The sequence below is a fragment of the Tamandua tetradactyla genome, chromosome 4, assembly GCF_023851605.1.
Source record: "Tamandua tetradactyla isolate mTamTet1 chromosome 4, mTamTet1.pri, whole genome shotgun sequence".
NCBI classification, from domain to species: Eukaryota; Metazoa; Chordata; class Mammalia; order Pilosa; family Myrmecophagidae; genus Tamandua; species Tamandua tetradactyla.
In genome coordinates, this window is record NC_135330.1 from 191,087,271 (window position 1) to 191,114,777 (window position 27,507).

Below are 27,507 nucleotides of genomic sequence, written 5' to 3' on the forward strand. Positions count from 1 at the left end.
ACCACAAAATCCCAGGGGATTAAATGCTGGGGTCTTCTGAAGAAAGGGGTCCCCTGCCACCTGCTAGCGAGGGATGGTGTTTCAGCATCGCCTGAGGATCTAGATGGGAACGCGAAGGGAGGCTGGGATGGGATGTTATCCTGGACCTAATTACAAGGAAGAGTTTCTAAGTACACACCCATTCCAGCAGGCTTAGAAAGTATGACTCAGAATTTATTTCTATTTATATCTAAAACTCGATGCTAAGTTGATAACAAACATGGCCTGGCTTTAAATCTCAGTCTTCAAGTGGAAGTGTGTATGCATGTTATTTTAAATTATGAGAAGGATGTATTCTTCATGTTTCCAAATAATTCAGTCGGAATCTTCCAATAAAATTCTTCTGGGGTATTGGTTTACAGGTCTATGACAAAATTAATCACAAATGTGAAATTATAATATCAGTTAATAATAACTCATGCTCAATTTTGTTTCTGAAATATCTCATGTACAGATAAAAGAAGCAACTGATTCCAACATAATGTAAATTTTAATTTATTCCATGAGCAAAAGATGGACTACTCCAAATGACATAATATTGATCTGTATTTGGGATAGGCCCAATTCTTACAAACAGCTGTCAACTTCCTTGAAAATTGAGAACCCTGGTTTTGCTGTACTTTGGGCACAGCATAATTATTTTAGGGCCCTAAGGTAGAGAATTGAGACTTTAATTCAAACCTTCCAGAAAAAGACATCAGATTTCATTCTTCTCTCTGCCTTCCTCCCACATTCCGTGAGAATTGTTCTTGCCTGACAGTTAAAGATGTCTTTTGAAAAAGTCTTCATTTTGGCATTATCTTGACAACTAATGATAGCTAATGCAGAGAAAGAGAGAGAAAAAAAACGTTAAGGCACATATTGGAGGTTTCTTTTTCCTTCAGTTCACTATGTTTTGCAACTGTTAGTAAAAAGTAAATAGTTCTAATTTGTTAAGTGTTTTGATTTACCACTACTTCCATTTTATCTGTTAAAAACTGTTCTGTAAATAGAACAGAGTCCTCATAGATGAAATGATTATAGCAAGGAAAGATGTTTTCTTGATCTACTAATGCACTGTAAGGAAATGTTAATTGTTATTTTCTCTTTTAGCAAATAGCCCAACTGTAGCACAATAGATTACCTAACTGAATTTCTTGAATTTTGCAAGGTAGTCAAATTCATTTGTTTGGATAAATATATTATAGTCGTAGCTGTACCAAATGACTTTTTCCATTTGTAGTGATTGAGAATTTGTAATCTGCATGTAAATTAGTCTTAGACTATTTTAATCCAACCATCTTAAATTAATGTCATTAATTTTTTTTTTCTGATTGAGTCTGAATATTTGTTAAGGGAGACTTTGACAAAAGTGGTTTTCTAGCATTTTAAGGAGAGCGTTTGCAGATGACAGAGTCCCGTAGCCCCATGGCTGCTTTCTGGGCCTTTTCCAATGAGTTCCAAGTCACCAGGAAACAAGTGATCTAGCCTGTCAAACAGGACCCTTTTTGTTTGTTTGTTTTCCCCTGTCACTGTAAAATTAACACCAATTATGTTTTAACAAGGATAAATCAAATGATCCTGCTCACAGCCCTGCCATATGGAAAGAGTAAAATGCATTTCCTTTCCAAGAAGCTTGCCAGGCCGAGCTGGAACGGGGACCCAGGCCCTGAAAAGAAGGCGTTGTCAAGTGGGGGGGAGTTGGGAAGTAGTGTGTGCTGTGCAGCTTGCCAGCTGCTGCCTGCTCCCCTGCCCTGTGGGCCCGGCAGTGCTCTCAGCAGAAGCCAAGTGCACCCCACCTTTGTGCCCACGCCACAAAGGCTTCTGCTTAAGTATTTGCCCAAACTGCACGCTCACCTTGTGATATACATTTAGTGCCTACATTTACTCTCTCATCAAAAACAAGAATTTTGCAAAGTTTATTTGGACATTTTCCTTTGATCATGGAGCCCATATCAAGACCTGTCACCTCTCATACTGTAAGCCCCAAATATTTGTTGTTGAATCAAGTGAGTTGGAGGTACTTCTCCTGAGAAGAGAAAGCACGTTACTAGTCGCTTTCCTTTGATGAGGCCACGAGGCTGACTTGTGACACTGTAGCGCACCACACAGCTAGCACTCCTGCAGGTGTGCAACTCAGCACAACCGCCATCCTTTGGTGTGAGTTCCTAAACATTTTATTGAGGCATAGTGCTCTAAAAATTGTGTGCCTTGAACTTCCGAGAAAAGTTCTAAAATTAATGAATGTGAATTCAGGAGCAGGTGAAGAAATTGTTGCGTGACAGTGGCACATGGCTGCGTAAAGAAGCATCCCAGGGTTTGCTTTCAGCTTATTGATCTTAAACTGGACCCATCCTAGAGACTTATTGGGTTGGTTTTGAATGTTAGCATTTTCACTTTACTTTGCAAAGGCTTTTCAATTCCAGCCCATGGCAGGTCTCCTTTTTCACATATATTTCTTATTTATTTATTTATTAAAAAAAATTTTAACAACAGACAAACAAAAACATTAATATATGATCATTCCGTTCTACATATATAATCAGTAATTCACAATATCATCATGTAGTTGCATATTCATCATTTCTTAGAACATGTGCATCAATGCGGAAAAAGAAATAAAAAGATAACAGAAAAAGAAATAAAACAAAAACAGGAAAAAAAAAGATTATCCATACCATACCCCTTACCCCTCGCTTTCATTGACCGCTAGCATTTCAAACTAAATTTACTTTGACATTTGTTCCCCCTATTATTTGTTTTTATTCCATATGTCCTACTCATCTGTTGACAAGGTAGATAAAAGGAGCATCAGACACAGGTTTTCACAATCACACAGTCGCCTTCCACATAGATTCCTAAAAGCTCTTAACAAAGTTAGCGGAATTTCTCCTCTGTCTCTGCCTGGTCATTCTCTTCCATTTCAGGACCTGGACTGTTAAGAGTAAGAAAAGAGAAAGAGCATGAGGTAGTTTAATCATTTTTTCCGTGAAGTCTGTCAACTTTCTCCATGAAGATCCATCATTATTAGACTTTTGTTAAGTCCAGTTTGGAACACAGTGCGATACCTATGCTGTTTTCCTGTTAACCAGAATTTTCATGGGGGACCACACTAGCATATCTTTTATTAAACTAATTGATTGATTATATGTGATACTTGGCTAATGAGTATTTTTATTAGAAGCATGAAGCTTAAATTACCCAGACCGACTTTAATATCCTTTCGCTTACGCTCTTCCAAAATGTTGACCTATGACAGCATTCTTAGGTAAGCAGCCACATACTTATTCTCATCTAGGCAGAATTCGTCAGTATTGCTTTGTAAAAATAATAGAATGCTCAAGGCCACTGAACACATAGGAACCTGTTTCTTTTTTATCTGATGTATCTCTTTACTTTACCAGTCATCACATCATACATTCAGCAATTCCAGAATGACTTCATTTCCTCATTATAATCTCAAATAGAGAGTTAAGCGGAAATAAAAGGTAATAAGCAATTTATATATACCAGTGGGCCTGAATTTTTCTTTCTTTTACTTTCTAACTAAACTAATATCTTTTAAAGTACATCCTATTTGCATTTGCATCCACATTTTGAATTTAGCATTTCCTTTTGACTTGCTGTCCTTCCAAGCAGCAGAAAAGTATCCAGAAAAAAAAAAATCAGAAACAAAAAAATGAAAAGGTCAAAATTCTAAACTTTATTTTCAAAGTCCCTGGTAACCTGACAATACCTTTAGCCATATCTGCAGATTCACAGACAGCTCTCACTCCTCTGCCAATGCCCAAACCACCCCTGGGCTCTTGATATGTGGTGAGATAAGGTAAGCCCCAGACTATGGGATAAGCCATTTCCAAGCAGCAGGCTGACCTCGTCAAAGCTGTGATTCACCACAGGCTAAATCCCAGCTCCTGGGGGGACCTAAATTACATGCCCATGGCTAATGTTTATAGGTTGACATTTTTCTTTTTTTTTTTCACACGGGCAGGCACTGGGAATCAAACCCAGGTCTCCGGCATGGCAGGCGCGAACTCTGCCACTGAGCCACAGTCATACTGCCCAAGGCTGACTTTTCAAACCTACAGGTAGTAGGTTTTAGTGAACTCACCTGTCAACTTTGACAGGGGGATTTTAGAATCATTTACCTCTAAGACCTGATTATTTGGTAAAGGTTCTTGATAAAACAGTCTAAATTGCCAGCATCACTTCTACTCAAGCGTCAGATGCAGAGCATAGCAGAATCGTCCCCAGGGCTGCAACTCAGCGGTCTCATGGTGGCTAGGTTCCCAGGCTAGCATAGAAGGAATGATATCAAATTGCCGAGTAATTCTTAAATATAGATGGAATTTCATCTACTAAGAGGGTGTATAATGCATGGGTGCAGGGACCTGCAGAAACTGCTCAGAACATTCCCCTCACAGGCGACTGAGTGAAGGAACTAGAGCTGCCAGGTCAGTCCAGGGGCTCCGCTGTGGATCCCCCATACTCTGAGCCCGATGGTCCAGCCTTCTTAGTCCGCACCAAATTCCTAGTGACAGCCTCCTCTCTCCCAAGCCCCAAGATAACACTGGATGCTGTTCTGAGGCCGATGCCTCTGCTTGCTGGTGGGAGGCAGGGGAAGAGGAAGCGGAGAGGAGGGTAGAATAAGGAAAGCCCACGAAAGTGAATGCGCTTCCCCATCCTTCCGGACTAGCCAGGCCTGTGCTCAGGGGATCTGTGTGGCCACGAGTGAAACTGAGCGAGTTGGCTTATCAATACAGCCTCCTGTGCTCTTAAAATGAAAAGCAAAATCCGGGGGCCCAGCATCTTTAATGATACTGAACCATGTAAATGTAAACATCCTTTTGGACTATCTCCTTTCCAACAAAATAGTGCATTTTTTTTCTTGTCTAGTGTTCAAATCGAAATTCTGCGGGCTTCGCTTTGAACTGCCGCATTTTATCGGTCCTGAGCGTTTCAGGACACTGTTTGATGTAATTAAGGTATGATGTGTCAAAGCCTGTGTGGTTGAGTTCTCTTATTTACTTTGGGGTAAAGGCATGGCAGGCACATAGACAGTGTCTTGGTAGTAATACCCCATTACAGATTAACTTGGAGTGCCAGGAGATGATCACATTATCTTGACAGACTTCCTTTTCTTTAAGGTGGAGGGTGAGCAGGGAATATGCTGATTCCGCTACAGCCACTTGTGGTTTCAGAATGTTTCCATCGCACTGTTTGTATTTCCTTGCAGATAGGGTCAGTTTTGTTCTTCTATGTTTGAGTTCTGGTACCTGGCAGGATTCTCACTTGTATTTATATTGTAATAAAATGAATGCAAAGCTTGTCATAATCAGGAAAGCTGCTTTGCGTTGCTGTGTTATGAGCCTCCCCCTTCTTACTGTTTGCTTTTTCTGCTCTCTAGCCTGTATCTTGTTAAAGGCCTTTTTTTTTTCACCTAGATTGTTCCCATTTTGCAAAGACCCTGAGATCAGCCAGTTATTTGAAAGTTGTGAAGTACTCATTTTAGGTTTAGTCGGAAGAAGGTTACAGCTAACTCTTCCTATGGTTCAAGAAGGGTCATGTGACCCGGTGTAGGTCCGCCTAGAAAGGCCAGCCTGCTGTGGTCGTATCATCATTGTTTTATGCCATTGAAGTGCATATGTTGATCCTGATGTCACATCATTGCAAGAGGAGGTTGGAAAAGCTGTGCCCAGATATTTGTGTTGACCCCAAATTGCAAGTTGATGGTTTTGCATTATGAGCACAAGCACCAGCGTTATAAATCCCTTCCCTGCCATGACAGGTGGCTGTTTTCACACTAAAAAGGGAGGGAAGAAGGTGCTAACCCCTTGAGCTCTCCAGTCACAGTAAAGGCTAGGACCAAAGGATTAGAAATAACCACCAGGGTGAGATGTTAAAGCATCATCTGGGTTTCCTGGTCCTGCCACAAAAGCTATAGATGTAGACCCACGACTCCTTCATGAATCCCAGTCTCTGGTTTGATGGCTGGCTCTGAACCAGTCCATCCTCCAGCACCTGGTCTCCTCCCAACTCTGCCTCTCAGCCTAATCTATAGACTTTCAGAACCAAACAGCATTCTTTGGGGTGGTGACTTCTGACGTTTACAGCCAGGCCTCTTTTGCAGCACTCTGGGATGCTTCCTGGGTTTCATGAAAACAGATGGAGCCAGGCATGGATTCTCTGGACCCGCCAGTGTATCCTAAGCCTCCCCCATGGCCCGTGGGTGTCCAGTTGTGGTCCAAGAGGGGAGAAATGGGTCTTTTCCGCTATGTGAAGTTCACATGTTATATCCTTTTTCTCTCTTCCTGGTGATACAGGGTCAAGCATACCTGCAAAAAAACATTGCTGGAGGAGGTGCAAGAGTTGGAAACGAAGTCCAGAGTGATGGGAAAAGCAATGCTTCGTGATAGCAGTGGGAAAAGGTGGGGCAGCTCCTTCCAAATGTTTGAAGAACACAAGTTACCCAGCCCCTTTCCCTGCCTTTCCTTCCCATATTGCTCCTTCTCCTCTCAGTCTTCGTTAGGACCATGGAAGGCTCGTTTTGAAGCATTGTGGTTATTCTATAAATGCATGATGACACTGGGATTTCAGTTGCACTCTCTCTCGTGGTGGCAGCTGAAAACATGACTTTTGGGGTCACTGGACCTGCCCCCAGATAAAGCTGGGGTTTATATTGGGCCTGGACATCTGCAAAACCACCATAGAAATAGAACGCAGAAATAGTAGCAATGTTAACTGGAGGTGGAAGAATTCAAGTTAACAACACTGCTGAAGAGTATTTAAATGCTAGCTCTTGTGAGATCAGGACCAATCTTATATTAAAAGATGAATATCTGCTATGAAGAAGTGCATACTAAATAATGCATGTGATCAGTTCTGTAGGTAAATCTTGTTACAGTCTACTTGGAGCATATCTTTTTTTTTTTTTAAGAGTTATTATTTTTTTTTAACAGAATTAAGAAAGCTTCATGTGAACTACTTATTGGGTAGTTCATGGTATATCAGCATAATCTCCTCTTTACTCACGTATATTAAAATCTTTCTGTTAAGAGTTGAATAAAATCCATTCACTAGCCAGAAGAAATTCCTGGAGCCTGAAGAACAATTTGCCATTTACTAAAGAGCCATTGCTGTATTAGAGAAATGGCATGTCTCATAAATGAGGAATGGAACTCTCCTCTAAATGCTTCCAGGGAAATTTGTTGCAAATGAATCAAACAAAAAATGCTGAGCACTTCTAGAGTAGATTCCTACTTTGTGTTTTGTTTCATAGTCTATTTATTTGTATCATCCTTCATTTGTTTATCAGAGGTACAGCAACTTTTATTTCCTATTTTGAAAAGGAGAATCCAAACATTTTGGGAGGTATCAGGAGTGCAGTTTCAAATAACTGAAGATGTTTTTGGAAAGGGGTTGTGGGGTCTGTTGTTCAAGTGGTGGTTTGTGTATTTATGAATTATTTTTTAATAAGGGAGTTCATCAAGCCACTATTTTATGGCCTCCTTGCTAGTCATTGCTGCAGATTATCAGTGAACAAGACAAAACTCACTGTCTTCAATGAGCTTAAATTGTAAAGACATGAGGGTAGAGGGCTGGGCTTAAAGCAAGTCTATATATAACTGTTGAAGACGCAGCACGTGGTCAGTGCCAAGAGCAGGGCTAGCCTGTCTGTTGGACACATTACGGACTTTTCAAGGACCACACAATTCCTTGAAACCTGAAAAAAAGTCTTCCTAAGCTCCAAAATATGGCTGGGTTGGGAGAGGGGAGAAGCCCTGCCAGTTGAAATGAACAAATGTTAGTATTAAGCTAACAACAATGCAATTAATAAACTCTACAAAATGCATAGGGTTCATAATCATTGTCAAGCTCCATAAACACAAAAAGTTTTCTCATGTTAGGGAACAAATTACAAGCTCTTATAGCTCAAGAATTCTCAAGTAATCGATAGATCATAGTCATTTCCAAGTAAAATGGGAATTCCCAAACAAAATCCTAAAACTCCTTTCCAACATTCTACAGGAAAAATTTACAAAAACCGTAGGATGAGAACGCACTGAACATGTTGATCTGCTGTGGGGCAGGGTCTCCTCCTGGCTATGGGGTAGGTAACGCCAGGGCATTGAGAAGGGACAGCACCCAGGAGGCCACCGAGGAAGGCTTCCTGTGAGATGGGGGTGGAAACAGGACTCTGAAGACGGAAAGGACTTGAATGGACAGAGAGGTGAGAGGGTGTCTTGGGCCGAGGGAACAGTATATGCAAAGGCCTCTGTGCAGTCTGGAGGATCACATGGCACTTTACAGAGGCCCTGAGCCTGAGTTTGAATTCAAGCCTTGTGACCTTGGGCAAGATAACTCATGTCTCTGGGATTTTCTCTTCATCTGTTACGGAAGGATGCTAAGAATACTATTTGTGGTTAGGATTTATGGAATATGTCCGGCACAGAATACTGCCTGACCCTTTGCAGGAGTGCAAAGTGCCAGCTGCTTGTCTTCACTGAGACAGGAGAGTCGTGGTACTGTAGCAGTCACGGGCCCTAAGCCTTGAAAGAGAGCATGAGCCTATCTTTGCTTGCTGTTGATTAAAGGAGCAAAATTTTATAACTTCACCTACACTCTTCAAAATTCACGTTTAAATCTCCTGATAGCCCCTGAATGTGGTTTCCTGCCTTGTGTTAAAATCTGTTTTCTGGTCCCTTTGTAAATGTCATACTTTTGTGGTTGGGCAGTTGTGTTCTGCAAGCACGAGTGAGTGTGCAAGCGTGGGTGAGTGTGCAAGCGAGGGTGCGTGCACATGCTGCTCTGGCCTTTTTCCTTTTCCTCTGGTCTTTCTAGACTGTCTTTATATTCTTCCACAGAGACTTTCTCCTCCTTTTGGATTCCTAGGCACAAGATAGTTTGGAGAGTCCTTCCCTCCCCACCCCCTCATTTGTTTTCTCCCTCCTAATTGCTCCCAGATTTTCTGGGTGGTCCATCTGCAGACTAGATAATGGCAGCATGCTGCTCGCTGCAAGAGATGATTGTGTCCTGGCAGGCCTCTGGAGAGCTGTCTCACAATTGTTCTTTTATCACCTTTGTTTGCTTCTTTCACACCTGCTTGAATTCCTGGGCGTCTCTGGGACTGTGTGGGGTGGAAGAGGGTAAGTCGGGGTAGAATCTTCGCCAGGCAGGGGCAGGCTCTGGGATTCTCCAGCTCTATCCTTCCTGCTAAAAAATGTGTAGACTCCTTTTTAAGAGATCCTCAGTAATTTTTTCTCTTCTCTTCTCTCCCCAATCCTGTCCAATATTTCCATTTGCTTGTGTATTTCCAGCCGTTAGTCTGGCACAGAGCAGAGCTCCATTAAGCAAAAGCAGAAGTTCTTGCCTAATTGGGCAGGAATCGCCAACGTCCAGTGAGGTGGGACTGAGGACAGGGAGGGGCGTGCACTGCTGACACAGAGCTTGTGGGGCCCAGTGAGTTAGCTCCCGGCAGGGGAGCCCAAGGAGGCTGGCGAGAGGCAGGCCAGCAGTCCCGGGGCCGTGTGCAAGGGCAGGCCATGCGGTGGCTTGAGGAGAGCCTGCCAGGAGAGGCAGTGGGGATGCAGCCTCAGCCTGCCCATCTGGTTAACCCTCCAGCAACCCCCATCCGCCCGCCTCCAGGGCCAGCAAATCCTCAGCACCCCGCAGGTGCTCCGTGTCCCAAACCATCTGAAGGGTTACAGAAAAACTCCCAAAGCGCTCCTTGGGGCCCCTGAAAGGACACTCTGCCACATAATAAAATTTAGGTCCAAGTCACGGGCAAATATTCTAGCATGTAATTACATGGAAATTACATAGGAAATGATACCAAAGTCTTCATGCATTCGTTTTTTATTAAATCCTGTTATGCCATGGTTATCACTGCAATTTTGAAATGATAGCTAGGATTCTAAATCTTCCTCTATACCCTTTATTGATTTAATGCAGTGCTTTAACCTAGCACGTTATTGAACATGTCTAAGCCTCAGACTTCTACAGTGTTTTGATAGACGTTCAGTCTTCACTACATGCCTTTGAACTTTCTCATCAGTAAATCTTGTCACCCAGAGTCACCCTGTGTAATTTATGTGTGAATAAACCTGCTTTTACCACTGAGATAAAGTAACTTGATTATGAACAAGGATTTGGATCACGGTATTAGATATCCAAAAAGTATAGTTTAATAAGAAAATGCTTAAAGTATTACGCAAAAATGTTTTCCCTCTTGCTTTAGAGTTTTTCTTGACCTATTTGTTTGTTTGCCCTGTTAATACTAGACACTGGTTAATATTTGAATTGGTTGGGATACCTTTCCCCCAAGCCATCCTACTCAGTAATCTTTGCCAAGATGAAGCAATGAAACCATTTTGTGTGTAGCGCATATCAGGCAGTCAGTTATTTTTGTGCATGTCTAAAAAATGAGGAGCTAACTGGAGGAATTCCTTTTTTTTAAATTAAAAAAATATATATAACAGCGAACACGAACATTCTTAACTTATGATCATTCCTTTCTACATATATAATCAGTAATTCACAATATCATCACCTGGTTGCATATTCATCATCATGACCCTTTCCCTCTTTCCTCCTAAACTTTAATTTGTACATTTTTTTCTGGTAGCAGAGAAAAACTACCCATGGCCACTTACCTTTACAAATATAATTAAACTAAATGTTTAAAATGTCATGTAACATGAGAGAGCTAACTTTTTTGCCTTAAATTGTTCTTTCTTCTTTGGCATCAGGTAGGGGGTACTCTGTAATGTTTTAGGTATTAGGGCAAGCAAGTAAAATGTTTAATATGTTTAATGGAAATAACGAAAGTTATATTTAGTTTGGCTAAATAACAAGAAAACCTTCGTTTTTAGTCTCGATCTTTCTATCTCTGCTTCACAAACTGGTGGGAGTGGGGATGGGGGTGGTGGGCTGATTTTCTCTGATTTCAATGTCAGGCAGTACTTTACTGCTCTTACCTTTTCCAGCGAGGTAGTGGGATTTTCTTTCACTTGGGGGAAACCCCAAGAATAAGCTGTCCTGGGTCTTTGGGCAAAGGCGAGCAGACTGGCCTCCCTGGCAGAGGCTCCGGCATTTTCTGGCCCCTGGTTTTGTGTTACCAGTGGACCCTGAAGCCTGGGCTCTGGGCTATTTCCAGGTTATCTAGACAGCCAGGCAACCTGTCCAGGAGCGGGAGGAAAATCTGATTCTTGCCTCTGCCTGGGCAGGCAGCCTGCGCTTGTATCTCCCCAAGCTTACCTCTGAATCGCCAAGGCCCTGCTTCACGCCTCCACAGTGAGTATTCTGGAAGCTTCAGCAACAGTATCTGCTGAGAAATAGGAGAGAGAGCCTAAAACACGTCAACAAGATTCTCAAACAAAGGTGAAACCCCCACCCAGCCCCACCTGCTCCAGGTGCTCACCTAGTACTCTTTTTAAAACTCATTATATTGAAAAAGGAAAAGGAAAAAAAAAAAAGAAAACACTCCACAATCCATTTTGAGTGAATGCCCAACTAAAAATTAGCCACTGTGTTCTGATCTTTTAAACAGAAATCTTTTGAACTTTAAAATAATGTTTAAAAATCAATTTAATATCACACCTCTAAGACAAAATTGGAACTGCTGAGTCAAATATAAGTATAAACAAGCTTAAAATGAGCTACATTGGCTTAATTGTACAGTATTTTTCCATTAGAGGCTTCATGTGTTTTCGGGAAACATTTTTTTCTCCAAGAAATACATACAAATACAGGGGTATTGGCAATGTCCGACTCTGGCTTCACTTTGTTTCCCTTCCCACCCCTTCCTATTCTTTTTCTCCTAAAATGCCATCAGTTTTTCGTAACTAAAAGGATAGGAAATTCTGGCATCAGTTTAGCTCACCACTCTAGGCCAGGTGGCAAATGTATGCTTCCAACACCTGATTAGGGTTTCTTTCTCTCCTGGCTGCATTTCTCCATGATTGTGCTGGGACGCAGTGAAAAAAGCATCGATTTTCAAGACAGACCTGAGCTGTGAGCCAGAAGCTGCCACTCAAAAAGCTGTGTGACCTTGGGAGGGTTATTGAGCATCTCTGAATTCTAGTTTTCTCATCACAGATTTGCTTTGAGGTTTCAGTAAAATAATATATATTAAATCTGTAGCATGTGTTGGCACTCAAAAAGTGTTACCAGCCATCTCTCCCTTAACTTAAAAGCTGAACAATTAAATTTCACCAACCATTTTAACACACATGGGTTTTTCCCAGAGCGGTTGGCTTATTTCTGAGACTGTGAATACAGTAGAAATCCAAAGGACCCCTAGTCTGGGGAAAAGTCAGAGATGCAGGTGGACCCCACGTTCATCAGAGAAGTGTGGGGCATGTCAAGGGTGAGTTTTGGATTGGGGAGCTCTGGTGGGAGACTAGTCTAGTGAGTTTGATAATCCTGAGAATTTCCCGAGTCTTCCTTGGGTTTACTACTTCAACCAGCTCCTCTCTACAAAGAAGAGTGTGTATCCAACCCTGGCTGTCGCCCTAATCAAATTTCCCTGCCAAGCGTGGAAGTCTATGTTAAATGCAGTATGTCCAAAGCTGGAAAGCGCCGTCTTCCCCTTTGGAATCAGCCCTTCCTTCAAGTTCTTTGCTCCCACAAATGGTATAACTAGTCCCAGGATCTCAGATGCACTCTTGGCTTCATCCTTCCTTCCTTGTCTTCCTGTCTAGCTGCTTGCCAGTTCTCATGAGTTTTTCTGTAAATGGGCACTTAACATGCCCTCGGCTGTAATGCCCTCGGCTCTGATGTAGGCTGGCGCCCTGCATCAGAGGGCAGCCACTTCGTGCTTCAACATTCGTTCTCGCTGGTTTCCCACCGTGGTGCCGCCCCTCTCCATCCATCCTCACGTCCCTAAAAAGCAGCCCCAGCCATGCCGCTTTCTGCTTGCAATCCTGCAATGATTTCCCATTGCCCAGTGCATGAAATCTAGCCCTCTCCCTCTCACCGTCCCAGCCCAGAATTCTTTTTAGCCTTATCCCTCACTTTGTCCTTGTGTGACTCTCAGCCCCTGTCCTTCCACACACCGAGCCTCCCCTCACCGAGCTCAGCCACCTCTTGTACGGTTGGTTAGCCCTTGGCCTGCCTCTGTCCACTGGTTTTACCGGGTAGCGTTCGTCCTGTGTCCCGGGTACCGGGCCAAGCCCCTGGGGGCCCAGGACTAATGGGACAGACTTGTCCTGGGGGGGCTTCCAGCCCTGAGGATAAGCGCCCCGGGTGAACTGCTCCCGAGCTGCCCACCTCCAGACACATCCCTCGTCACCCTCTGCCATCTCTCCCTCTGCTGTATGCCGTCACCTGGGGCTTCCCGTAGCACAGTCATTGTCAAAGTTTTCCTTTTAATATCATGAAATTATCCAAGTATACACAATAGTAGAGAGACCAACACAATGAATTCCCACGGACTCATTGTCCAGATTCAGCAGTTATCAAGATTTTGCCACAGTCGCTGCATTTATTCCCTTTCCCCCATTTGTCCTTTGCCAGAGAACTTAAAGCAATTCCCAGATATCACATCATTTCAACCTTACCTACTTCAGTATGTATTTCTAAATATTATGTTGTCTTATAGTGTGTTGTAATATATACACATGTTATTAAATATATATCATTTCAATGCCTATTTTCACACCTAATAAAATTAATAATTCCTTGGTAGTAATCTAATACCCAGGCCATAATCAGATTCTCCTGATTGTCTCAACAATGTCTTATGAGAGTTGGTTGGTTTGTATTAGGGTCTGAGCCGTGTCCACACGTAATGTTTGGGCTTTGTGCTTTTTGTCTTGAAAAGTACCTCCTTCGAAGAAAGAGATCTGGTTCTGTCACTTTGAAAAGTAGTGTGCGGAACTCAGAGGGCTCTAGACAGTCCCCCAAAGGAATATGGGAGCAAAGCAATCTGATAACTTCAGGGCAAATGAAGGTAAGAGAGTCCCTGCCAGCTGCCAGCTGTTGGGCTGTAGTTCAGAAAAGAGCCGCCTGATGGTGGGAGATGATCTCCGGGCAGAATCACCCAATTAATTAAGTGGATTTAACCTCTGTGTAGACTAGAAGGGTGGGTAAAGGCTTGAAGTCAGCAAACATTTTAATTTAGACAAGAAGGCAGGCTCTTAGAAAAACAATCAGAGTCAACAGCCCTCCCAAGCAAGGCCAGTGAAATCCCTGGACTTAGTGGCAAATAGAACAGGTGAGGAAATGCACTGGGGGCGACAAAGGAGGTAAATGGTGCAGGAAATTACAGAAGGGCTGAGTGGATTACCCAAATGGGGATTTCTGGTGACTGTTTGTCTTCTAGGTACAGGAAGGAGAGGATGAAGAAAATAAACTGCTAAGAAACTAAAAAGACTAATTAGCATTTAGTTAATACTGAAACTGACTGTGTCAACCAAAAAATAATTGGCTCCCTGTTATTTTAAGGATATTAAATCCTAAGTGCCCTCCCCCCACTTTTTTTTTTTGCTACAAACTGATGTTGAATAATTCTAAAAAAAATATTTATAAATACCACTTGTCATTTATTTGAAGCAGGAAAAAGAGTTGTTTCTCGCCTTTAGAATGGTGCACTGGCCGCGTCATACTGTCCATCTAATGAGGAGCGGAGCTGCTGTGCACAGCAATAAAAGGCTCGGAGCATCTTTATGAAATGTCTGGAGAGAGGCATGGAAGAGAGGAGTCGCTTTCTTGTGAGGTAGAGAAGTCCCTAAATCGGAGGTTGAGTGTCAGCCTATTGTTGGTTTGAGGTGTCCTTGCAGTGCATTTCTGGGATGGCTTGAATATGGTTTATTTTTTTTTAATTATGACGAGTTAGTTTAAGTCACCTTTCTTGATTTGCCAACAATCAGAAACATTTTTACTCATGAAATGAATGTTAGTAACTAATTAGTGCTAATGGTTCATTCCTTGCCTCCTCTTTTAAAGTAGCAATGACACATTTTAATCCTTTATTTTTTTTTTCAAAATTGGTTTTATTTAATCTACTCAAGTAGCCAGCAGAAATATATGAAGGTAGATTTGGGGGAGAAAAAAAAGATTTTTACATTGTCTAGAGCATATGTAATTTGAATGGTGACATTAGCACATTCCAGGCAGGGATTAGCGCTTCAGGAAGACTTTAAGAAGATCTTGGCTAATCACGTCTCCACTTCATTATCCTGGAGTTGTTTGCTTTTCATTTGACTCCTCTTTCTTCCCTTCTTCCAGCTGTGATGGAGAGTAAACCATTCCAGCCAGCAGAGAACTCATGACCAGAAACTCCCCCCCGAGACTGAGTCTTCATTTAGACAATACCCTGGAATAACCACATTCTGTACTCATTTCTTAAGAACCTCTCAGCCCTATTGGCTTCCTGGAAGTATGTGTGAAGTAGTTTCTGTACTGCGTTGAAGAGAATTCCGGAATCCCCTTAGGTTTCGAACTGGAGGAGGAAAAAAGGACTTAAGGGTCAGTCCTGAACATATTTATATTTGATGGATGATTTTGCACTCCAGGATACCCTGGGTGTGTCTGCCCCATCCCAGGTAGAGTCCTTGATGTAAGGTCTGGTAGTTCCCATCTAGAACGTTTGGTTGGCATTTGAAAAGCCAGGTAAGGTCCATTGGGTCACAGGTGAATGTGGAGCTCCTGACTTTGTGTTTGAGAAGGATGTGTAAAAGTTATAACTAGAAGGTGGCCATGGTGGATCCCAGCCTTGGGCTATGGGTTTATTGGACTTTTTGAAAGAAAGATTTCTCTATAACAGGTATGGAAAAGCAGGTGGGGGACAGGTTGTCTCGTGCGAGTGCACCTGAGAACACATTTTTCAGTAGACCAGGACATAGGAGTGGATGCTCACCACAGAGCCTCCCATCCAGTGAGTCCAAGTTGTCTTCTCCTTTTAACAGGGCAGTGATGACATGCTCATTCAGTCTTTACTCTATTTCTCCAGCAATTAGGATGGGCTCAAGATAACTTAGGTGGTAATAATTGGGAATTCACACTTTCTGATGAGAAAACATGTTGGCTTCATAGCAAACAGAACCAGCCCTTAGCCTACTGCCGGCAAGTTGTTAATTCATCCATCCATTCCACAGACATTTATTGAACCCTGAGGAGGTGCCAGGTCAAGGGTGTGGCAGAGAACAGGAGAGAAAAGATTCCCAGTGTCTCCGAGCTTATATCCTGGTGGGAGTAACAGACAATGAACAAACAGGAGACTATGAGGCTGTGATGGCTCTTTTGAGAAGATGAAAACGGGTTTGTAATGGGGAATGAATGCTGGTCAAGAGAGCTCAGAACGTGTTAGGCAAAGTCAGTTACAAGGCAGCAGGGTCTGGTCACACAGCTTTGTAGGCAAGGATGGGGCCTTGGGAATTGTGCCACCAGGAGCCGTGGGAAGTCTCTAAGCAAAGGACAGGCATGATCCAATTTTCTAGAATGTGTATTACCATGCTTTTTTAAAGCTGCGGAGTTCCATTTTGAATCAAGAAGTTAAGTAAAATTTATTTATTTATGAATTCAAATTAAGACATGTATTTATTTTAAGGTCAATTAGAGGTACCAGTGAGATGATTTACATAAGGACAAAAATTTGAAACTAGTGTTATAGAGGACAGTATTGTGTAATCTCTTTATGCAATTTATTTCTGTTTTCTGAGAGCATGAAGGTTAGTTGCCAATGTTAAACAGGTTTTCACAATTCACCTTGTAATCTCAGACTCTTCTTCCTTTGTTTTCACTCTATCTAACCACTGCTTACATTTCTTATCATCAATGTAAAGTCGCATAAAGAAGGAACCCAGCGTTTACGTAAGTGCTGACCAGCATCGTGTGCTCATTTGATTGTTCTCTTATTATATAGCTGACCTATGCAGACAAGAACGTGGTTAAGCAGATGTACTTTGAGTAGAAGAGGATAATTGTCTGTATAATTTTTATGCATGAAAATAGAAGAATGCTTTTTAGCAATTACAATATAGAATCACAACCTTTCTAATCAGTGACTGGTCGGTAAGATCAAATATAATGGCAAAGAACCTTTAATTTGAGATCTTCACAGAAGCAAGCTTACTTGAAAACACTTATGGTTTTCAAAATCTGAAGATTTGATATGTATTAAATGAAACATTTGCATGTATCTTATTTTAGTTAAGTATTTATTTTAAATATTCAATGACTTCAGAATAGTGAACAGTGCTATTTAAACCTAAACGCATGCACTATCCTGATATTTCAATTCAGTCACAAAATCCAAAGTATAAATTCTTCCAGTATTTTGAAGCCTTTTGAGAGCATATACATTTTAGAGTAAAACCTGTTTATTATCTTAATGTTATTTTCAATCTAGTTTGAGAATTCAAAATAAATAATTTGAAATTTTTGTATGTAAATTAAAAAGTAGAACTTAATAGTTTCATAGGTACTCATTGAGTTTACTTATAAACATAACTCATCATTACTTAATGGAATCAAAATTTTAGAGTTCCGTCCTATATTCCTTTTCATCAGTTTATCAGAAGTAGTCAAGATTTGAGGTGGAAGAAAATCTAGGTGGAAATTAGTTAAGGTATTTCTAGACTGATGGTTGTTTTGTTTATTAAAGCTTCACTATATCCCCCCAGATCTTTTGTTTGCCTTGCTATGTCCTACTTATTCAGAAAGCATTTGCTTTTAGAAAAAGAACTGAGGACAGGAACTTGCTGAAAGCACTTTTGTCATATGGAACTTTGGGCTCATTGTCTAAGCTAGCATCTTTTCACCATCCTCACACAGCCCTATTGAAAGCTGGAGAATTGTCCGAGTTGTCACCAGGCTTGAGATAAAGGCCTTTTGCGTGCTCCCAATTCATGCACAGTCTCTTTCACATGCTGCAGGGGATGAAAGACACCCAAACGGTCAAGAGCAGAGAGGCATTGGGGCCGCTTGATGGCCTTGCTGCCATGTTGCAGGACAAATTGGTTGTATTCTTTGACCAAACATCTAAAGACATTTTTGTATACCAGAGCATTTGACAATGGCTTCCAAATACAATCCCAAGCACATTCTTTATTTGATGATCCAGAGAAATACAGAAGCCAGCCTCACATTTCTGCTACATTTTGGCCTGTGTTTCTTGGGTCCAGAAACTACAGTATAGCAGCAATTTTGTCTGACTGAAGACAGAATTCTTGCTGTTCCTCTAAAAAATTTTTCACCTTCATGTCTTTGGTATTTGGAAATGAAATCACTCTTACTGATCTCCTCAAAAACAATTGTAATGTCTACGAGCAAAGTGCACTGTCTGATTCCAGATAAATAAATTTCTTGAGGCTCTTTAGGGAACTGTCCGTGAAGCCCATCACACATCCACATCTGTGCACTTTATGTCTTCAGTTCTTACAGATTCTCACAGGACAAATTTTCTTCATCTTCTGTCTTATATTCTCAAAGGACATAATGATATAATTCCATCAAGTTGACTTCATACTTTATGTCCTACTTTATTCTTTGCTATTAGCTTCTTTCTTGAACACAGCAACTTATAACATGAGCAAGTTTCAAGTTTTCTGACTTTTGTATTTTTAGAACTTTATTTGGAGAGTCTCCAACTCCATGACATCATTACAAATGTATTGTAGGCTGTGGGATGCATATTCTGTTTCTCCATTTTGATTTTCTGTGCTGATTTCATATTGATGTCAGCAGCAAGTATTTTCACATTCCTAACAATTGATATATTCAGCGTTTTCATATATTCCTACTATAAGAAAACAAACAAAAGAAAATAAGGTGACAACATAAGAAAAACCTGATCATAGAATTAAGAGTGAAATTTATCATTTGTTCTCCCAAAACTTTGTCCACCCATCTGTAAGCAATGCAGGACATCATGCTGCTTGAACTTTTTTTTTTAACTTCTAGGAACCATTCAACATTTACATTCTAACCTTATGAAATTGTTGTACAAAGCACTTGCTAAACAAGTAGTATCATGATTCTTTAAAAATGCCAAGAGTGTGCATACCCCATGGTTGAAGATCGTTTTCTAAAAGTATATTCTTGAAAAACCTTGGTGATTTTTCTTCCTAATCATCAGAGGTCAAAAGTAGAGCTTCTGAGAGTTTCCCACATGTGGTTGCCTATATGCATCTACTCACTTAAGGATTCTGCTCTTGTCATCTTTCATGGTAATGATACTCCAAGCAAGAGTATGAATCTAGCCCTTAAAGTTTGTCAGAGACAGTGCCAGGCAGTGAAGAAAGAAAAAAACAATAAGGCCTGATCTGTGCACGCTGGGAATTCAGTCTCAGTAATGATAGCAGATGAGTAGTAGAGAAAGAAGATGTGAAAAGTGTTTTACTAGAACGATGGGGAGACTGCCGGGGGTGCCCAGGCAAATGAGAATTTCCCACCAGGCAGTGGAGCAGGGAAAAAACCTTCTGGAAGATGTAAAGAGTTATTTGCAGGCAATAAGAAGTTCAGTACCTTGGTGGTGAATGATTAGGCTGCATAAGTAGGTCAAGGCCAAATTGTGTGACCTGTCGATGAAGCCTGGGCTTTTGGGCTTTAGTCTGTAAGCCACAGGGAGCCATCAGAGGCCTCAGTTTTAAGAAATAGCCTAGAATGAAGTCTGATAAGTGGAAAATACGAAAAAGAGCCACTTGCCTTTCTTTATCATGGTCTCCGGAACTTGTCCCTAGACTATCAAAGTCTGTATGTCCCTGGGATTCCCCTTGCATGCACAGTTGTATTGGGACAGGCATATTCCCTCTGATAGTGTTTGATAATAACGTTCGCCCCCATTCCAGAACAGCTTACATTATAGGAAAGTTTTCTTATCATGGTCTCTCACCCTTTTGAGGATAAAAGAAAACTGTAGGTTTGTAATTGCCTTGCAGATAACACTAAGCAGCCAAATGTGCAAATTTCAGAATGAGCTCCCTATGGATTTACCATAAACTACTCCCCAGCCTTTTGGAGTTCATGACACTGTTAAACAGGGAATTTGCTTCATCACGGAAGATCTGATGTATCTAATGGATTTCATTTAGTGGAAATAATGTATGCTGGCTCTAAGACTAGTGGAGATGATAAAACCTAGATTGCTCTGTGAGTTGGGTCAAAAGAACCACTCACTGTAATCTCAGGGATACAAGGTCAAGAATAAATGGCCCCCAATTCCATCTTTCTTCAACTCAGTTTTTCAATTCACTCTGCCTGCTCTCTCTTCTAAGCCTACACTCTTGGTTCCTGAAAATCTGTCCTTGGGCCAGATTTTTTAATTATTAATTAAAAATTTGGAACTTAATTATTTGGAACAAGAAATCTTGTGCCAGCCAGAGGATGCTTTCAGTCTCAAATAACAGGAGCCCGAGTTCAGGCTGACCTTTAGGGTGAGAGCAGTGGCCAGCTCCTGCCATGAGAAAATCCTACTGAAGGCAGTCCTGGCCGGTTCACCCACTGCTCAGAAAAGTCACCACTTTCTTTTCATCTTTTTGCTTTGGCCCCAATACCTTATATGACGTTGACTTCCTCTCTGCACTACCCCCGCAACACACACCCCACGCCCCACCCTCCTGTGATCACAGGCTGGTCACCCCTAGTGATGAGGACTGTCTCAGCCTTTGTTGACAGCCAATGAGAGAGGAGAGTTTGCCTCTGACAACCAGTTAACAGAAGTCCCTCATTTCCCTGATGGGACAGTTCTGAGCCAGTCCCTACAATCAGGGACATGCCTGGTAGTGGGCTAAGGTCCAGCTTACCTGATGGGGCCATAGAGGAAGGAGTGGGAGGGGAGGCTCTTGGCCATAAGTGTGGGGCTCCTCGGTGGGGGATGGAAGAAATGGATGTTGAGGAATCTTATAGATGCCATGCACCGTCTCCCAACATGTCAATTTTGCAACACGGTTTAGTTGGGCTGTCAATCTTAAGTCATAGAAAAATCATATTGCTTCCTAGAGGCCAACGTGCAGCTCACCCACAATTTCTTATCCTTGGCATTCAGGAGGCACAGTGACCAGGCGCTGGAGATAAACAGTGTTTGTAAAATTCCTGTTTCATAATTTTTAAGGATTACCCAGAGAGAGGTCAGATATAAATGTACAAATTATTAATTCAAACATTCAATCCATTCTTTTAAAAAGTTTGTAACCCAGAGTTTTGTTTTGTTTTGTTTTTCCACTTGGGAAAGGGAAGGGACATGTACTCTGCCACTCCCATGCCCCGTGGATTTTTATTTTTTACCATGTCTTTCTCAACTCTATCCCAGCCTCCGCCATGATGAATCTTTCCACTGTGTGCTCGGTGCCAAGGGACAGGTCTTGGAGCCGCCAGGCCTGTCCGGGCAGCCTCCCATCGTGAAGTCCGCGGGAGGCTGTGCCGTGAGACACAGGCCATGGGATGCGGACACTAGGCTGATTTGGAAAGTTTCCATGAAATGGTTTGCCAGCAATACTGGCCGTGTTTCAAGGCTGTTCTTCTTGGAGGAAGGCAAAGGCCTTCGCTTCCTTGGCCTCTAAAGCTCTATCATCCTGATGTGTCCATGGGTTTCTCAGTTGGAAGTAAACCTTGCCTTAAAGGCAGTGAAGGAAGCCCTTGGCAGAGGCAGCGTGGTGTTGCCCACTGGGGTTCTCCACCTGGAAGATACTCTTTTGAAAGACCAGGCCCCAAGAGAGTGGAATAAGTTGCCGAGAAGACTCGTGGCCACCAGCCACAGGGGATTGGGGTGGCACTCCCCACCACAGGTGTGGTTCTTGGGCTGGACACCTGTCACCTGGCCCCAGATGACTGCACGGTGGTTTCCCTGTTCTGTTTGCCTTAAATCTCAACAGTCAGCACAACTAAGAATAAAAAAGGCAGCAGTGGCATGGGGCCTACTTCTTCTGCACAGAACTTGTCTGCAGAGGTGGTTTTACTTGAGAAAAGGCTGCACAGGGGCTGTCTCCATCTTGCTGTCTCCATCTTGCTGACTAAGCATCCACCTGTTTAATTCACCATCTGCTGAAAGTGTACAGGCTGATTTTTTTTCTTCTGGTGAACCAGACATTCCTTGAGATTTAACCTGACTGCCTGGCAATAGGAAAATAAAGTCATAAGTACATATGGAGATAGGGAATTATGGAAAGTGAATTTTTAGTTCTAACTACAAAGCAATCCATGGTGAATTGAGATCTGTCCCAGGTTAGTGACTAAGAGCCTAGCAGGAACATTTGCACATTCGGCTTCTGACAGCAGCTCTGGCTAAGGACGGGTGTTACCTCAATTGACGACGCTCCCCATCTGTTTCTGCAGCCTCTGAGTTCGGTGTCATCCCGCTATCTGTGCAGAGATGCAGCTCCAGCACCTGCGGTTGGCTGCAGAGGGCTCGATGGGCCCTGATTCTGCGTGATGGCTATGGCAGCCTCGCACGTTTCCATTCGTGTAGCTCAGTCTCCAGCCTGCAGTTACCACAATTGTGGTAATACTCAGGCCCCGCAGTGCATCCCAATATGCCACATTCTTTGGAAAAAGGAAGGAAGTACAACTGCACCAAGTATTTTTTTTTCCCCTTTGGCTTTTTATGAAACTAGCTAGGACTTAATTGCTAATATGACATGACTCACCAGGAAAGATTGAAAGGAGGATGATAGGAAAATACTGTCGAAGTTGTGTAGTGGCAGGGCTGGACTCCAGAGTGCTTAGGAATGTGAATTCATTCACTCCTTCCTACCTCTTATTTACACACGTCCCACCTTGTTCCAGAGAGGACTTCAAGGATCTCAAGAACATAAGTGTTATGGTTTAAAAAGTGGTTTCTGGCTCTCTACAGGAGGTGGGCTGAACTTGGAGTAACTCAGCTCTGGTATGAAATCCTATGAATAAATACGTAGGCTGAGATGTGCACAATTTCCCATATTATTTCCTTTTTTGTTCTTGAAAACTTTTATTTTTTATAACTTCAAACTTTTGGTATACTGGCAAAAATAATACAAAGCCCATACAGAGAATTCCATCATACTATACCCCAGACACCCATATCCACCAATTTTAACATTTTGCCACATTTGCCAAGTCATCCTAACTGCCCATCTACCAGTCCTCCATTTATGCCTGTCTGTCTGTCTATCCATTTCTGAACATTTGAGAGTAGATTGTATATGCCAGGCTCCATGAACACGTAATACTCCATGTGCATTTCCACAGAATGAGGATAATCACTATGTAACAACCTCAAGTATAGTTATTATGTTCAATAACTTTAACATTGATGTAAAGCTTACAGTCTATATTCTAATTTTTTCACATGCCCCAATCATGTCCTTTTGATCCTTTTCTCCCCCATGATTATATTCCTTCCATGATCATATACTGTATTTAATTGTCATTCTGTCTTCAGTTGCTCTCCTATATATAATTCTCACATGGAGAATTTGTTATATTCCCCCACTAATTGGTCCACATATTCTCCCAAGGAAACTTCGTCCTTTTCCTCCTTGTGAGTCTTGCCTGTGCTTCTGCCTATTTATGAACTCAGGCAGGATGAGAGCTCAGACTGAGCCAAGCACTTTAAACCCTCATTATCTTTAATTAGTGTTCAGGAGGTAAATTGATGGTGAACATCAACTTTCTTTAATTACTTGAATAATTGAGTCTGGGGTACCTTGTGGCCAACCTTGAATTATTCTGTTTGTTTGGATGCTTACTTGAATTTGTAAAGTCAAATGTTTGCTGTGCAGACCTGGACCCTGTTTGCATTTGTAGTGGTATTAGGAAAGCAGGAGGGAAGGTGCGGTTGAGGGACATGTCTGTTGCTATTAATTTGGAGCTTAAGGAACCTAGAGAGTCTTCTACTTTAAAAGACCATCCCATCCTCAAGAGATATCAGCAATTTCAAACTTGATCAAAATTTTCTTAAGCTCCAATTAGCAACTTTATTTTATTTTTATATAAGGGGAACTTCACATTCAAGGAATTTAATTGATTAAAAAATGCCATGAAGTCATGAACCCATTTCTTTTATGTCACATGTTAGGTGCTTTGGCAAGTCACATTTATTCTTCAATGTGTCACACGATAAAGCTGCCAGCTATACTCTTGGGAATCTATATTCCAGCACAATAGGCTTCACTGTTCAAAATCTTCCCTTAATACTTAAAGGCTTATTTCCCTTTGCTTATTTCTAGCACCCTGTGCTCTCTCTCTTCTCCAGGTATTATTTGTGACTATCATACTTTAAAAAATCATCTTTGCATTTTTATAACTAGCCTTTCAACCATTCTGAGATCTTTTCTTTCCTCCATCATATAATCCACATGCTTGTCCCTTAAACGAGCTGGTTGTTTCTCAGCATCATATAGGGGTGGATTTTGGACTTTGTCTGAAATGCTTGGATTCCATTATACAGGAAAATAACTGCTAGCCAACAAAAGCAGCTGTCTGAAAAGTGTTAACTTTTTTGGCAAAATTAGAATGTGACTGGGTAGACCCATGGCTCTAGAAATTCTTGGCTTTGGAAAGAAGCTCCCTTACACAAAACACTGAAAGGTCAGCACGCTAGCTTCTTCCCTCCCCCTCCAGGCAGCTGGAGCCTTTGGAAGGAAACAATAGAATCCTGTGCCTCGCTATTTCCCTTTGCCTCTACATTTTGTCCTTTAAAACTTTTTATTTCAAAATAATTTCAAATATACAGGAGAATTGGAAAAAGTGTATAATACCTATCCAGAGAATTCTGACATACCCACCACCCAGATACCCAGTTCCACATGTTTTAACATGTTGCCACATTTGCCTTACCATACTATAATCTGTCCATCTGTCAGTCCATCCATCAGTCCATCCATCTATATCTGTCTTTCCTCTGCTTTTGTACTTTGGCCCAGCGTGCATTTATTCATTCATTTCTTCAACCCTTCAGCAAATAGTTACTGAGCACCTATATATATGTACAACACAAGATTTTGGTGTTGGGATAAAACTATAAAACAAATTCAAACAATTCCTGCCTTCATGTAACTTACATTCTAACGGAGACCACATGATAAACACAAATAAATTATGTAGTGATAAGTATGGTAAAGAAAAATAAAGCAGGGTTGGGTGAGTGATGAGGAGGTGGTTTTATACCAAGTTAGCCAGAGGAGGCACGTCTGAAGGAGAGGCCATGTCTGGGAAGAATATTTCAGGCAGAGGGAAAGTAAGTACAAGGATCTTGAGGTGAGAAAATATTTAGAATGTTCCAGAAGCAGTAAGAAAGGCCGTGTGGCTAGAGCAGAGGGAGGGAGGAAAAGCATAGCAATAAATTGAGTTTGAGAGAAAGCCAGGGTCTTTGCATTTGTTATATGATTTTAAGCAGGTAAATACCGTGCATGGCCTGATGTGCCTTTTTAAAGGGATAACCTTGGCTGCTGTGGAAGGAGAATTTGAATAGAATACCATTTAGCTTCTAAAATAGCATCTTCCTGATTAGTTGAGGCATCACCACCATAAAATTGTTTTGTTTTGTCCTCTTCTCCAGTGCCCCTATCTATAAAGGCACAGAGTCTAGACTACTTCTCACTCGATTACACTTGGGGCTTTTCAACCCACCTGCATCACATTTTGCCTGAGGCTTCTCGGGGTCAACCAGGTGTCCCGCTAATTTATCTGTCCCTAACAACCCCATGACTCTAAGCTGACCTTTCCTAGGCGCCTGACTGCACTGGAGAGCTCACCCTTATTTCAGATCAGCCTCACTACCTGACTGCAAATCGTGCAATGAGGTAATGGTTTCCGTCTGTGCCCAGGCTCAGCTAATGAGGTCATCTGGCTCTGGGGTGGGGTGGGCAGCCGCCCCCTTGAGCAGTGTGCCTCCAGGAGATGTGTGAGAGGGTCTCCCCCAGCCACTGTAAAGTCGGCTTAGCAAGGGAGCATTTCTTAGCCAGCTGAGGAAGGGAAAGCTACAAAGAAACATGAAATAGAAGGGAGGGCATAAAAGCCAAAGGGATTTTACAAAATTATTTAAATTTTTAATTTTGAGATAATAGTAGTTTCACATGCAGTTGTAAGAAACAATGTAGAGAGATCCCCAGTAGCCTTCACCCTTTTTCCCCCAGTGGTGACGTCTAGCACAGCTATAGCAGTGTCACAACTAAGACATTTACATCGATGCAGGCAAGATGCGAAGCAAACCCACCACAACCAGAATCTCTCATGTTGCTAAACCCCCTTTCCTCCCGTCTCCCACCTCCTCCTTTGCCCCTGACAGCCATTAACCTGTTCTCCTTTCTATACTTTTGTCACTTAGGGAATGTTATATAATTGAAATATATGTATATATATATATATATATATATATATATATATAGTATCAAACCTTCTGGGATTGGCTTTTGTCACCCAGCATAACTCTATGGAGATTCATCCAGGTTGTTGGGTGTTACAATGATGCATTCCTTTTTTATTGCTGAGTAGTACTACTCCTTGGTGTGGATGTACCACCATCTGTTTAACCATTCACTCATTGAAGGACATCTCAATGGTTCCCAGTTTGGGGCTATTATGAATGAAGCTGCTATAAACATTTGTGTACAGGTTTTTGCATGAACTTAATTCTCTGTTTCTCTGAGATAAATGTCCAGGTGTGCAATTGCTAGGTCATATGGTAGTTGAATGTTTAGTTTGTGTGTGTGTGTGTGTGTGCATGCACGTGTGTGTGTTTTAAATAGCAACCGTTAGCTCACAATTCTGTGAGTTAGCAGTTGGATTGGCCATTAGGCCAGGTTCTTCTGATTATTTTGTTGTTGTGAGATAACTCACATAGCATCAAGTTCTCAAGTTCACAGTGGATTTTATTATATTTAGTGGATTTTAGTATATTCACCATATGGTGATATGTTTAGCTTTTTGTTTGTTTTAGAAACTGATGGTTTTCCAGAGCGGCTATACCATTTTACGTTCCCACTGGCAGTGTATGAGCAATCCAGGCTCTCCACACCCCAGTCTGAGTTTGGTATTGTCCCTATTATTTTCTTTTTATTTTAGCCATTCTCATAGGTGTGTAGTGACATCTCATTGTGGTTTCAGATTGCATTTCCCTAATAGCTAATGGTGTTGAATATCTTTTAGTGTCCTTATTTTCCATCTGTATATCCTCTTCAGTGAAATGTCTCTTCTTATTTTTTGCTCATTTTCTAATTGGATCTTTGGATTTTTTTCTACTGTTTTAAGAATTCTTTGCATATTTTAGATACTAGCCCTTTGCTGGATAGGTGGTTAGCAAATATTTTCTTCCACTGTGTGGCTTGTCTTATCAGCCTATTAGCAGGGTCTTTTGCAGAAGAAAGATTTTTTTAAATTTTGATGAAGACCAGTTTATCAGTTTTTCTTCTTATGGATCAAGCTTTTGGTGTTAAGTCTAAGAACTCTAGAACCCAAAGATTTTCTCCTATTTTTTTTCCTGAAAGTTGTATAGTTTTATGTTTTATATTTAAGTCCATCATCCATTTTGAGTTAATTTTTTATGTAAGATATGAGAGCAAGATTCTTTTATTT

General features: G+C 41.6%; 1 protein-coding gene across 9 annotated transcripts in view; it reads left to right on the plus strand.

Annotated features, from left to right (window-relative positions):
• ATP8A2 (ATPase phospholipid transporting 8A2) overlaps nucleotides 1–27,507 on the plus strand; it is a 656,957-nt gene that overhangs the window by 608,985 nt on the left and 20,465 nt on the right. For all 9 annotated transcript variants that reach the window (XM_077158861.1, XM_077158866.1, XM_077158862.1 and 6 more), the window contains one exon: nucleotides 6,342–6,446. In XM_077158861.1, the coding sequence (XP_077014976.1) occupies nucleotides 6,342–6,446 (105 nt within the window). The remainder of the gene's footprint in view (nucleotides 1–6,341; nucleotides 6,447–27,507) is intronic.